Source organism: Asparagus officinalis, chromosome 5 (assembly GCF_001876935.1).
Source record: "Asparagus officinalis chromosome 5, Aspof.V1, whole genome shotgun sequence".
NCBI classification, from domain to species: Eukaryota; Viridiplantae; Streptophyta; class Magnoliopsida; order Asparagales; family Asparagaceae; genus Asparagus; species Asparagus officinalis.
Genome location: NC_033798.1, coordinates 119,441,399 through 119,455,725, shown reverse-complemented (window position 1 = coordinate 119,455,725; position 14,327 = coordinate 119,441,399). Strand labels below are relative to the sequence as shown.

At 34.4% G+C, this 14,327-nt stretch overlaps 1 protein-coding gene across 1 annotated transcript; it reads right to left on the bottom strand.

Moving 5' to 3' along the window:
- On the bottom strand, window positions 5,032–9,687 carry LOC109842484. The gene is made up of 6 exons (XM_020411355.1): window positions 9,339–9,687; window positions 8,330–9,237; window positions 7,871–8,212; window positions 7,292–7,646; window positions 5,858–7,186; window positions 5,032–5,141 (listed from the first exon to the last, which is right to left on the bottom strand). Exons 1-6 carry the CDS (start codon window positions 9,685–9,687, stop codon window positions 5,032–5,034), a joined length of 3,393 nt encoding a protein of 1,130 aa, XP_020266944.1.

Below are 14,327 nucleotides of genomic sequence, written 5' to 3'. Positions count from 1 at the left end.
ATGTTTCTTATGTGATGGTCTTTTTAAATTGAATGTTAAGAATTCTACTCTTGCATCTCCAATAGCTTTAACTATTGAACCTTCCATCACTTGGTATCAAAGATTAGGACATGTGAATTATAATTCAATTAAAAGATTGATGCATCTCAATATAATTCCAAAGCTTAATATAAAAGATGATGAAAAATGTGAAATATGTGTAGAAGCCAAACTTCCTAAGAAACCATTTAAAACTATTGATAGAGATTCTGAGATATTAGAACTCATCCATAGTGATGTTTGTGATTCAGGAAGAACAACTAGAGGGGGTAACAAATATTTTGTAACTTTTATAGACGATTGCTCTAAATATTGTTACCTCTACTTAATTAAGACTAAAGATGAAGTCATAAACAAATTCAAAATATATAAAGTAGAAGTTGAAAATCAGTTGGATAGGAAAATTAAAATACTAAGATCAGATAGAGGTGGTGAGTACACTTCTAATGAATTAAAACAATTCTGTGAAGATAATGGAATTATTCATGAAATAACTGCTCCATATACACCTCAATCTAATGGAGTAGCTGAGAGAAAGAATAGAACACTAATAGACATGGTAAACTCAATGTTAATTAATTCTGGTGTGCCAGAAAATTTATGGGGAGAAGCTCTCATGACTGCATGTCATATAGTAAATAGAATTTCATTCAAAAAATCTGATAAAACCCCTTACACAATTTGGAAAAATAAAAACCCTAATTTGGATCATCTGAAAGTGTGGGGGTGCTTAGCAAAAGTTAAAATACCTGAGAATAAGAGAAAAAAAATTGGACCTAAAACTGTAGATGGAATTTTTATTGACTATGCTTCTGATAGTAATGCAAATAGACTTTTAATAATCAACTCTGACATTAATGAGATAGCCAACAACACCATAATTGAAGCTAGGGATGCACATTACTTTGAAAATATTTTTCCTTACAAGACCAGAGTAAACAACACAGGCCCTAGCACTAGTAATTCAGATTCTAGTTCTAACCAAGGTGAAACTAGTTCTAAACGAATTAGACCACTAGAAAGTCCAGAGGAGCCTAGGAGAAGTAAAAGAACTAGAATAGAAAAAGTCCATGAAGATTTCTATGCATTACTTGTAGAAGATTCTCCAATTACATTTGAAGATGCAATGAAATCAGTAGATGCTCCATTTTGGAAGGAAGCTATAAATAATGAGATACAATCTATAATTCAAAATCATACTTGGAAACTAACTGATCTTCCTTCAGGTTGTAAAACTATAGGATGTAAATGGGTATTTAAGAAGAAACTCAGACTCTTCCTTCAGGTTGTAAAACTATAGGATGTAAATGGGTATTTAAGAAGAAACTCAGACCAGATGGAACAATAGATAAATATAAGGCCAGATTAGTAGCTAAAGGATATACCCAAAAATCTGGTATTGATTATTTTGATGTCTATTCTCCAGTAGCTAGGATTACTACCATTAGAGTCCTTATAGCTCTAGCATCTATTCACAAATTAATAATACATCAAATGGACGTTAAAACTGCATTCTTAAATGGAGATTTAGATGAAGAAATCTATATGGATCAACCTGAGGGATTTATAGCTTCTGGACAAGAAAAGAAAGTATGCAAGCTTATTAGATCACTATATGGTCTCAAACAAGCCCCAAAACAATGGCATATGAAATTTGATGAAATTATACTATCTTATGGATTTGTAATTAATCAAACAGATGAGTGTGTATATCATAAAATAGATAAAAACAACAAAATTGTGATATTATGCCTATATGTTGATGACATTCTTATTTTTGGTTCTGACATACAAACCATAAATGAAATCAAACACTTCTTATCATAAAAATTCGACATGAAAGATTTAGGTTAAGCTGACCTAATTCTTAATACTAAAATCATGAAAAATGAGAATGAATATGTGTTATCACAATCACACTACATAGAGAAAATCCTTAAGAATTTTTATGATCCAAATTGTCAACCTGTTTCTACTCCATATGATCCTAATATACATCTAAAGAAAAATACAGGTAATCCTCAATTACAAAGAGAATATGCACAAATAATTGGATCATTAGGATTCCTAACAAACTACACAAGACCTGACATTGCTTATGCAGTAAATAGACTTAGTAGATATATATCAAATCCTGATAAGAGTCATTGGGATGCTCTAGAAAGAGTTTTGAGATACCTAAAAGGAACTATGAATTATGGTTTACACTATAAAGGTTATTCATCTGTATTAGAAGGCTACTCAGATGCAAATTGGATTAGTGACTCCGTAGATGTAAAATCTACCACTGGATTTGTGTTCCTTTTAGGAGGAGGAGCTGTGTCCTGGAAATCTACTAAACAAACTATAATGGCTAGAAGTACAATGGAATCAGAAATGATAGCTCTTGATACTACTAGTATAGAAGCTGAATGGTTGAAAGATTTACTAATTGAAATTCCATTAATACAAAAACCATTACCAGCTATTTCTATTCATTGTGATTGCAGGTCAGCGATTGACAAATGCCATCAAGAGAATGCAAATGTGAAGATGAATCGACACTTGAAAGTGCGACATAAGTCCTTGAGATATAAGATGAAAAACCATATAATAGCCTTAGATTTTGTAAGATCAAAGAAAAATCTTACAGATTACTTAACTAAAGGCTTATCTAGGACAGTGGTCCTAGAATCATCGAGGGGGATGGGATTAAGCCCATAAGAAAAATTACTGCAGTGGCAACCCAACCTCGCAGAGGTTCAATGGGTAGAAACAAACTGAATGAGTGATTAATTGTGAGGAGCACTGAATTTATTTGCTCCCATCCCTAGGGTGATCAGTGCTCATAAAAAAAAAACAAGTGAAAGGTTGAGTCTAACTCTTAATGAATCCAAGACCCATGAGGCATGATGTTTACTTGCTTCCATCCTTATTAGGATTCACCTATATGTGTGTAGTTGTGAGGCCGCGACTATGGGATCAGGGCTGCTCCCTAGTAACACACATGAAAGATACCTGCGCAAGGCCGATAATAGCGCAACCCGTTTAGAATTCTTCAAAACTGTACTATGTGTGCTTTCTGTAGAAATCTGATAAATGGGACTGGTTCAAGGCGTAGTCCACCAAGCTCTCACGGATCTATACAACTGTCACTAAGTGAAGGTTCAAACCGAAAGGTACCTCCACCTATTACATAGTATAAGGGAACCAACAATCTTATTTATTTTTAAGTTCTTCTTTTATTCTTATTTCTGAGTTATTTCAAGTTTTAATTTATGTGGGGGATTGTTAGAGTTGTAACTTAAAACTTGGGTTTGTAGAGGAAAAGAGGAAAAATTTAGTCCCATATAGGAAATGGAATAGGAAGGAAGGGTCTTTATAAGCCTTCCTTTTCTCTCCTATGCTTAGAAGAAAATAAAAGGTTATGCTCCACACCACACACGCGCGCGCCGGCCGGGCCGGGCTCGGGTGGCGCGCGCCCACGACCTGCGGACACGAATGCAGCTCCGGAGTGAGGGGCTCTTGATCCGCTACATTTTTATTTTTATTTTTTGCTAATTAAAACGTGTTCAATGGTGTTCAATGTGGATCTTATTTTCAAAACGGAAAATTGATTTGAAACGGTAATATTTAAACCAGAATCAAAACGGAAAAAGAATTTTTATGAGAATTAAATCGGTAATTAAAATGAAAACGGATTTTTATTAAATCGGTAATTAAAACCGAATCGAGTTTTTATGAGAATTAAATCCGCGGGATTTGTAACGGCTGTTTTTTCCCCTATAAAAACCAACACCTGCCGAGGGCTAATAACACAGATATTACAAACGAACTTCTCTTCTCTTCTTCTCTTTCAAAATATTTGCTATTATATTCTGTTGGTTCCCTGAAAGTCTAGAAGAGTTCGCAAAGTCTTCTTGAAGCTCGTGCCGACGAGAAGGAGGTCGCCTGACCGAGGGTCGTTGTATCTCCGGGAACTCTTACCACGTAGCCCTGTACGAGAGGGGGCAATTAGATTCTTGGGACAGTGCTTGCACGCCTCGACCATCAGGCCGTATTTCTAACTTTATTTACTTTTCATTTGATATATTTTTTATATCTGTGTTATGATAGTGATTATCTGTTAATTATTAAATTGCTTAAACTGATTTTCTTTATTGTCTAAACAGCTAATATTTCTAACATCTTTCACAATTTTGATGAAAAAATTGATATAGCACAAAGAGAATCCATAAGGTTTTAGTTCTCATACTTTTCCTAAAATAATTTCAACAATGAAAATATAGAAATTATACTTTTGGTGAAAAATGCAAATTCTTGCATTCTTGAGTCCTTAGTAAATTTTTTGTCTACTTATGTTGTTTTTGTTTTGTTTTGAGATTTGATGGGTATTGACTTTTGCATGTTATTACAGAAATTACATTTCATAGGTTAAGTTAAATCATATTGGGAGCAAGGACAATATTGTTCAATGCGGGATTACCAGAATGACCAACTAAATTACTGCTTTGATATAATGGGTTTGAATTGGTGTTGATGATTATTTTGAAATGTATTATATGGATTCCTTTGTACTGCGTTAGGATTGTTAATATAAGAAGCGAAGTCAGTCATATGATCAGTGAGGGGCCTGAACTTGGAATATACATTATTATATCATACGCTAGCTCCTTCTGAATAATTATACCTTATGGCTGCGTTTGGCAAGAGGATAAATGGGGGGTTAAGTGGGTTTAACCCTCCATTAGCCTGCTAAATAGGAAAAAAAGAAGAAGGGTTAACAAACCCGCACGTGAGTGTTTTATCCCATTTAACCCGTCACAACACGGGATAACTATTCCTCGTGAGAAGGCGGAACAAGGCTTGTTCCGCCTTCTCACAGGAGGGTAGACGAAGGAATTATGAGGGCAGTTATTTCATCTGGATCTCGTGAGGGAAAAATTTCCACTTACTTCTTTCCTTCTAAAATTTCCCCGCTAAAATTCCCACCCTAAAATTTTCCCCCAATCACTAGCTTACAACCTCCGGAACCTCCACGCCGAGCTCACCTTCGAGGTCTGCGAGGACCTCGACGACCTTACCCAATCTCCGGCCAGAGAAACCCCGCTGCTTGGCTCCCCCTACAAAGACAAAGGTCTCTTCACTTGCTTAGATCAATTTCCTGATTAGTTTGTCGACTCATAGCGGTAAGCTCCTTCTCCTTTCTCGTTTCATTCTAGGTTTTCGATTATGAATTTCATGCTAGAGTTTGATTCTCTTTGCCCTTTTCTCACCAAGGTAAAAAAATTAAATCTTATTTGTCATCAAGTCGATAACTACTATTTTGCATGAATTCGATTTGGATCTGAAAATTATGTATTCATTCTAGAGATTAGTTCTTTTGATTTTTCTTTTTATGATTTTGGTGATCTGGATTTATTCCCTTTAAAGATTGCCAATATATTATCAATTGTTGGTGAGCGTATTGGAATTTGAGAGGTTTGGAGGTATAATTAGAAATTTTTATTTCTTGTTAGTACAAGACTTTTAATTAGAAGTACTATCTTATTTAATATGCCAATTGCTTGACTACTTTATTGAGAGAAAGATGAATAAAAATTGCTTGCATTGGAAATATATATTTAAAGATATTACTAGTTTCATTTTCTTTGAAGTGAAAAAATTTTATTCCATCACCAAAATGAAGAATTATGTACAACAAAGATACTGAGCATAGAAACAGAGCTCAGCTACACAAAAACTCCTCAAGGAGTAGAGAGAATATCATCAACCCCTTATTTTCCACCGCAAACACAAAACCTGCACAATTATGTTACTGTTTGTGCACTTCCTTAACCTCTGTAATATATCAGCGCAAGGAGAGAATCCAATCTGTCTTCATCCGAAGGGGAGTTATTCAACAAAGCAACTAGGATATCCATCTTAATATTCCTGAGAACAACATCAGGGGATCTATTCTTCAATGTGAAAATCCTGTTATTCCTCTCTTTCCAAATATTATATACTGCAGCTGCTAATGCCATTCTTTTAATTTTTTGTTTAATTCCATTTCCCCTTAGTCTGAAACTGTACCAGTTCAGTAGTGCAGTCCAATTGCAAGATCTCCATTTGAATTTGAGCCATTCCATAATACCATTCCACACATAATTTGATAGTTTGCACTCAAAAAAGAGGTGATTTCTGCTCTCTGATGGACCATCACACAGTTTACAGACAGAAGCTTGTATAATCCCATGCTTGAGAAGTCTGTCTTGAGTTTGAAGCTTATCATTGACTGCCAGCCACAAGGTAAAAGAGTGTTTAGGAATGCTCAAGTTTTCCCACACAGTATTGTGCCATGCCACACATGTTGTATCAGGTGATAAACTGGAATAGAGACTAGATATCTGGACTTTAGAATTGACACAGCAAGAATTGATAAGCTGTTTGAGATTTTCAGTCCCTCCACACAACTCAAGGCATTTATCTCTGATTTTCAAAAGCTGCTTCCACATCCAAGAATCCCCCTTCTTAGGATTTATATGCCATATGCTGCTGTTTTTAATGTAGTTCTCATGAGACCATTTAATCCATAATTGCTCCTTATTCATGTGAATACTCCAAAGAATTTTGAGAGCTGCAGCAGTGTTCCAAAGCCTAGCTGAGAAGATTCCCAATCCTCCATTTTTCTTATGTACACAGACTTTACTCCATGATACAAGAGCTGATTTGAAAGTTTGATCTGATTTTCCCCATAGAAAGCTCCTACATAACTCATCAATTTTTTGAAGCACTTTAACAGGGAGGATGTAACTAGATGTCCAGAAAATTTGCACTCCCAAGATAACACTCTTGATAATCTGAATTCTACCAGCATATGACAGATTTTTATTTTTCATACAGCTCTGGAATTGATTGGAAATTTTCAGAAGTAAAGGATTGCAATCAATGAAAGACATTCTTTTGCAAATAAGAGGGAGCCCCAGATATCTGATTGGCAGTTTACCTTCACAGAAGCCCAGGGAGTTGTTAATCATCTGCTTAGTATCTTCAGAGACCCCGCCATAAAAAATAGAACATTTTGAAGGATTTGCCTCTAGTCCAGAGCAATCACCAAAGGATTTAACACATTGAAAGAGTTTATTCACTGAATAAGAGTCCCCTTTGCAGAAAAGAAGGAGGTCATCTGCAAACACAAGGTGTGTAATTTTTAATTTTTTGCACTTGGGATGAAATTTGAAATTTTTGTCATTCTTCAGCTGGTTCAAGCTTCTTGTCAAATATTCCATACCAAGAATGAAGAGGTAGGGGGAGAGAGGATCCCCTTGCCTTAAACCTCTTCCTCCTTTAAAGAACCCATGCAGACTACCATTCAGGGAGACAGAATAGTTAGGTGAAGAGATACAACTCATAATCCATTTAACAAATACCAGAGGGAAACCCAGACCTGTCATTATGTCCTGCAAGAAGTCCCAGCTAATAGAATCAAAGGCCTTTCTTATATCTATGTTGATCATCACCCTTGGTGATAGGTGTTTCCTTCCATAATTTTTCACAAGCTCATGTGCAAGTAAGATATTATTTGATATTTGTCTACCTTTCACAAAAGCACTTTGAGCTTCATTGACTAAACTCCCAATCACAGCCTGAATTCTAGTTGCCAGAATTTTTGAAATGATTTTATAGAGGCAATTGCAACAGGATATAGGTCTGAAATCTGCTGGAGTTTTAGGACATTGCACCTTTGGAATGAGTGTAATTGAAGTGGAATTTATAGCTCCCAATAACTTTCCTGTTCTAAAAAATTCACCAACTGCTAGAATAATTCCATCCCCAATGATGGACCAAGCAGATTTATAAAAGGATGCACCAAACCATCAGGGCCTGGGGCCTTGTTATCTGACATTGAGAAGATTGCACTTCTTATTTCATCACTTGTGACTGGTTTAGATAGATCACTGACTTGGAAAGGACTCAGACATGTTCCATTTTGAATAACATGGCTCTCAGTTTTTACAGTAGGAATGGCAGTCCCCATCAAGTTTTTATAGTAAGAGATGAACTCTTTAATTATCTCTTCACCATCAGTAATTCTATCTCCCTGACTATTATATAGTACTTGTACTCTATTGTTATGTCTGTTGTTTTTGATGGCTGAATGAAAAAGCTTAGAATTTCTATCACCTTGAATGTACCAGGCAGTTCTTGCTTTCTGTTGATAGAAAGAGATTTCATGATCTAAAAGCTTTGTATATAATGCAACTGATTTTCTTTCCTAACTGATCAGAACAGAATTGAGGGGATCATCTTGAATTTTCCTTTGAATTACCTCCATCTCTGTCTTTGCTCTAATGACTTGTTCACTAATATTACCAAAATGTCTTCTGTTCAGTGACTTCAGAGCTCCTTTCAACATTTTAAGCTTAGAATAGACAGAGTACATATGAAATCCATTGATATGAGTTTGCCAGATACTAGATACAGTGGTAGAGAAATCATCATGCTTTGTCCACATATTAAAAAACCTGAAAGGCTTTTTACCATAGGAGGGGTCATCATAAACTGAGACAATAGCTGGGGAGTGATCAGATAATCTGGGCACCATATATTCCACATGACTAGAGTTAATATGTTGAATCCAATTGTCATTAACTAGAGTCCTGTCCAGCCGACTCCAGACTCTAGAATCCTTGTCTTGTTTGTTGTTCCATGTAAAAAAACACCCTATTGTTTTCAAGTGAGTGAGCTGGCAATCATCAATAAAAGACCTGAAATCTATAGTATCAGCATCAGTTAATGTTGAGCCACCAAGCTTCTCACCACTGTCAACCATAGCATTGAAATCTCCACATATAATCCAAGGCAGGTTTCCTACAGATCTATGAATAAGAGTTAATTCTTCCCATAAGCTTTTTCTATCTTGGATATTGTTGTAACCATATACTGATGATATGATGCATGAAAGTCTACCATCAATAGAGTTAACCTTGCAGGTAATCTGCTGGCTAGAGAGGCTCATCTGTTGAATACTTAGGATATTGGGATCCCACAGTATGAAAATCCTAGCCTTCTCTGAATTATTCACATTTGAAAGCCAATCCCATTCTTTAGCAATTCTTTTCGCAGCATCTTTGATATTAGATTCCTTAATCTTTGTTTCCAGGAGAGAGATGAAAGGTAAATGATAAAGCTGAAGATGTTGCTTAATCATCAATTGTTTAGAGGGTTTATTTAACCCTCTCACATTCCAAAAGGATAAGTTCATTTGAAAAGCAATTTCCCTCTATCAATAGAAGAGGGGTCATCATCTAAATCCATCAGAGATAGGAAAGAAATACCTGAATTCTTACTATTAGCCAATCTGGTATTGGTAGCAGGATTTTCACCAACCTGAGAAAAACCACTTGAGGAGTTGCCAGACAACTTAGATTTAGTACCTTGAGCTGGAATCCAGGGGTTGAATTCATAAGAACTTACAGGCACAGGAAGTTGCATGTGCACAACATGCACAACACCTCCAGCTTCCTTACCCTGACCAAGAACTAGCCTTGTATTTACCTGATGTGGGATTTCACTTTGCTTATTCAAATTTGGAAATATATATTTAAAGATATTACTAGTTTCATTTTCTTTGAAATTTAAGTTTGTGGTTCTTCTTCTTATCTTTATGCTATTGGTTTTATTCATTGCTCGTCTTATTAAGTTTCAATGCTCTTCCATCATTTGTTATTTTCCTTAGGCATGTAGGTCTATGTAGGCATAGTAAGTTTGGCTACTCTCTCACTCATTGTATAGAATCTTCAAGTTTAGTTGGCGTTCCAAAGGTGTTTGTTATAATTTCTCACTAAGAACTTGGACCAAAATTACCTCATTTGATAATTTCATAGTTTTGCTTAATTATATTAATGCTTGTGCTTTTAGAATTTATATATCACATATATCAGACTAAGTTTAATGTTGGCTGTCAACTTATGAAGTTAAATTAAGATTATATAGATATTTTTCAGAGATTACAATAATGAACAATTACACCACTTGTTTCCTTAGTAGCAAACATTTTAGAAACTTATGAAGTTTATCATGTTCTGCCCAACTAAGCTATATACATATTGTTTTCCTGTTTCGTCCATAACTTAGAACAGGAGATTACTGTAGCATTGAATTTTTTTTTATTTTCAAGTATTGAAAAGAATGTGTTGTGATTATTATAAGCTTAATTAAAAGCGGAACTCTCAATCTAGTACAAAAAATTTAGGAAAGGAAAAAAGGATTTTTGCAATGTAGTCTATCTACAAATGATAATGACTTTTCATATAGTTCATAAAAATCAACTTTCATGCCTTTTTTAATGACATCTTTATTTTCCTTTATATTTTCACTTATTATCTTGTGGGATTGTAGGACATTGTAAATCTTTGAATTTTAAAGTAATTAGGTGAAAGTTCTTTTGAATATGTATGTGTGTAGTCATGTCTTAATGCATAGTCTTGCTTAATGCCTTTTTCTATACATGTAGGTGTAGGCTGTCTAAAAATCATTATAGATAGATGATCCTCATCAAACATCAATGATGGAAGTTACAACATGACGACTTCCATATCAACAGATGAAGTTTCAGCTCGTGAAAAATTATTGCAAGATCAACTTGAACTTCTGCAACAGTTTGGGCTGGACCTGCTTCTTGTTTTAACACAGGTTTGATTCGTTTGAATATCTAAAAAATTATTTATTATTTATGGCCAACTACTGTTATATGTTTTCAGTTGACATTCATATCTTTTTTCATTAAATAGATATATGGCTCCAGCGTCAATCGTCCAGTTCGCCATAAATGTCTATCTGTAATTGGAAAGCTTATGTATTTCAGCTCAGCTGATATGATCCAGTCATTACTTAGTGTAACAAATATATCTAGATAGTGATCCATTTACATGTGTTTAAATTATGTAAGATATTTAGAGATTGTGAAAAGAGCTCGAGAACTTTGTGCTGAATGTATGTCATTTGTTGTTTAGCTTTTTAGCAGGTGTTCTGGCATGGAAAGATCCTCATGTTTTGATCCTTGCTCTTCAGATAGCTAAAATTTTTATGGAGAAGCTTCCAGGAACATTTTCCAAGATTTTTGTTAGGGAAGGAGTTGTTCATGCTGCAGATGCATTAATATGTCTTGATTCTTCAACTGTAGTTCCTTCTCAAACATCCTTTGAAAAGGACAATGATCCTTTGCCTCGAACAACTTCCCGTTCTCGTCGACGGATAACCAGACATTATAAACTTGTTTGTGCAGAAATAATTGGTTGCAAACTCTTTATTTGAATGACATAGAAGTTTGTTTTACCCCCTGAAGGCTTGATTCTTCTTTTGTTATACTGCTGGAAGATACTAAGAGCAAAGAAAATGGTCGTCAACATGTGCCAAGACTTTTGCTTATCAATCTCTGGAGATGAATCATGAAATTCTAAAATTCATTCCAAATACAAATTGTTGTATCCAAATTGTATATTGTTCCCCTTTCTCCAGAAAAGTGTGATTTACATTTATATCCAAACACAACGCAAATGAAACAGGTGGTGAACAAAATGTTTATTTATTTGCATGTTATTGTTTATTCTTGTTGCCTTTATATATATATATATATATGACACTTTCTTTTTAATAAAAGTTGTATATATCGGAATATTCTAACAGGCATGAACAACTACTATGATTTCTTTATCTTCATCAGAAGATTTGCTTCAATTCGACCCTCGACAATCTACGAAACCATGGCGAAGCATTCCTTTGTCCAAGCAAAGGCTAACATTCTTATTAGTAAGCTTCCATCAATTCGTAAGGTTGCCTGGAGAATGGTATCAATTGACGCTGCAGCAGAAGAGAAGTCTGTGTTTATTTAGCCTAATTTTTTTTTGATTAGGTAATTATTTATAAATCTCCAATAAGGACGAAACTGGTATTTTTAAAAAAGTAATGAGATTAATCTTCTTAACCCCTCTTCATTTGCCAAACACAAAAGACTTAACCTCTTGTTTTAACTATCGTATCCAAACGGGTTTAGAATTTTTTTAACCCTTCACGATGGATTAACTAAGTTAACCCTTCTCTTTAATCCCTCCTGCTTAACCCTTTGCCAAACGGGGCCTATGAGCTTCATGAATTGTATCATGGTTACTACCTTATTTTACGCAGTTCTTATAGGCAGTTCACCGCATTTTCTTTTAGTTCTTCATATTTATGAAATAATTTTGAGGCTTATTTATTTCTTCTTGCACCCATACAGGATGTACTACTTGATTGTTTCCTTTCATGCATGTACCAGTCCATGTTTTAAGTAATATTATGTTATCGATAATAAAATTGGTGTACACTTATGTGCCCTTAATCAATTCATTTCATGAACAAAGGTGCAATTCTTAAGGCTTGTTTGTATATTCATAATGATTATTTTTACTCCATAAAGAAGTGTCGCTATTGCATTTAGATTTAAGGATGTCTAACCCATTATTTTGCCATGGATCACATTCTCATGCATTGACCATGCACGGATCGTCATATCAGTATTATATGGGATCTGTTTTTGTTATTGGGCTCATTAGATCAAATAGTAAAGGAAACAATTTATTGAAATTTAAATACTTGAAGTTTTTACAGGTTTGAGTTGCCACGGAAAGTGAAAATCTCAAAATGAGTCAAGTGACTTATACTCATTACGAAGAACATGCAAATTAATCCTCTATAAGTAACATATACATGGCTACCACATATGTGTTGTTTGCACGATTTTGTGCAAGCGTGACAAGTATCATTAGGTATTATTTGGAATATGTATATATTATGTAACATGGATGTCATATGTTTTCAACTATATGTGTTCTTTGATTGATTACAGATATTTTCGAATGTTGGCATCAACTACATTTAATTTTGCAATTAATTCTCTTATTCTATGTTGTTTCAACTATCGATATATTTTATTTAAATGATTAGCAATGTTCTTCAATGTTAAGTAATGTTGAATTTGCATGAATTGTATTTAAATTGTTTTAAGTTTATCCTTTTTCTCTTATGTTGCGTACATGTGATTTGAAATGTAGATGACATAACTTTGTGAGTAGTTTACGATACTTAGTTTGTTTTTATTGAAAGGCATGAACAATTGTGATTTTAATTTTTTTTTCTTGGTAGAGAATTTTATAAAATAATGATATTTGTTTATTTTCAAAAGAGCTGCAAGCTCATTATAAGCAAATCAGTGCATTACAAAAGAAAGGAAGTATGTGGAATCAGGGTTGCTTAAAACGGTAAGGAGCGAACCTTGTCGTCACCTATCAAAAGACATCAACGAAGCTTATATATATTCTTACTATATAGTTTTACTCGCTTATATATATTCTTACTTTTCCGCAACATTTATATACTCTGAAAGTCTATGATAGGTATGTAATACATTTTTTATGCTAACTTGAGAATTTCTATCGGAATCTCATGATGTGAGACTTACATGTTAACATTATAACATCCTAACTATGTTTACTGAATTTGCTATTAAGTATATTCCAATTACATTTCAAAATTAATTGAGAATTTTAGCAGGTCTAATAACAATTTAACAAATCTTAATGGCAAAAAAGGCTCCTTACAATGTGCATAACTTGTGGGAACATTAGGGTGTAAATTTTTATGGTTACACATATAGAGGGTGCTAATGTGTCAATCATAAAGTGCTACACAAAACTACTATGTAAGATTTAATTGTTACAACAAACTCACTACATTCAAGAGTTCAATGGAGTTTCATGTATGGAGGCCAACTCAAGTAAATGCCCTATATTCTTGAGTGGGATTGAAGAAAACTTGAAGACTCATATTTGCACATATTTAAACTTCTCAGAGGGTTCATTACTAATGAGGTATTTGGGAATGACATTGATCTCTAAGAGACTCTCTTACCTAGATTGCTCACCATTGATTTCCAGAATTTCTGAGCAGTTTCGAAGTTCGCAATATAGGAGAAACTTGTGATATGCTGGAAGGAATCAATTAATCAAATCTATTACTTTGGGGATGCAAATCTACTGGACAAGCAACTATATTCTGCTGATTAAGGTGTTAGGAAAAATTGATAAGTTATGCTCTGCTTTCTTATGGGGTAGCAAAATTCATCTTGTTTCCTGGACTAAGGTTTGCAAGGACAAAATTTTAGGAGGGTTGAGGCTCTTCTCTGCTAGGAATTGGACCTATGCAACTGCTATCAAATTGTTGTGGATGATACACACTAAAAAAGTTTTATTGTGGATTAAATGGGTGCATGGTAACTACTTACACCATTT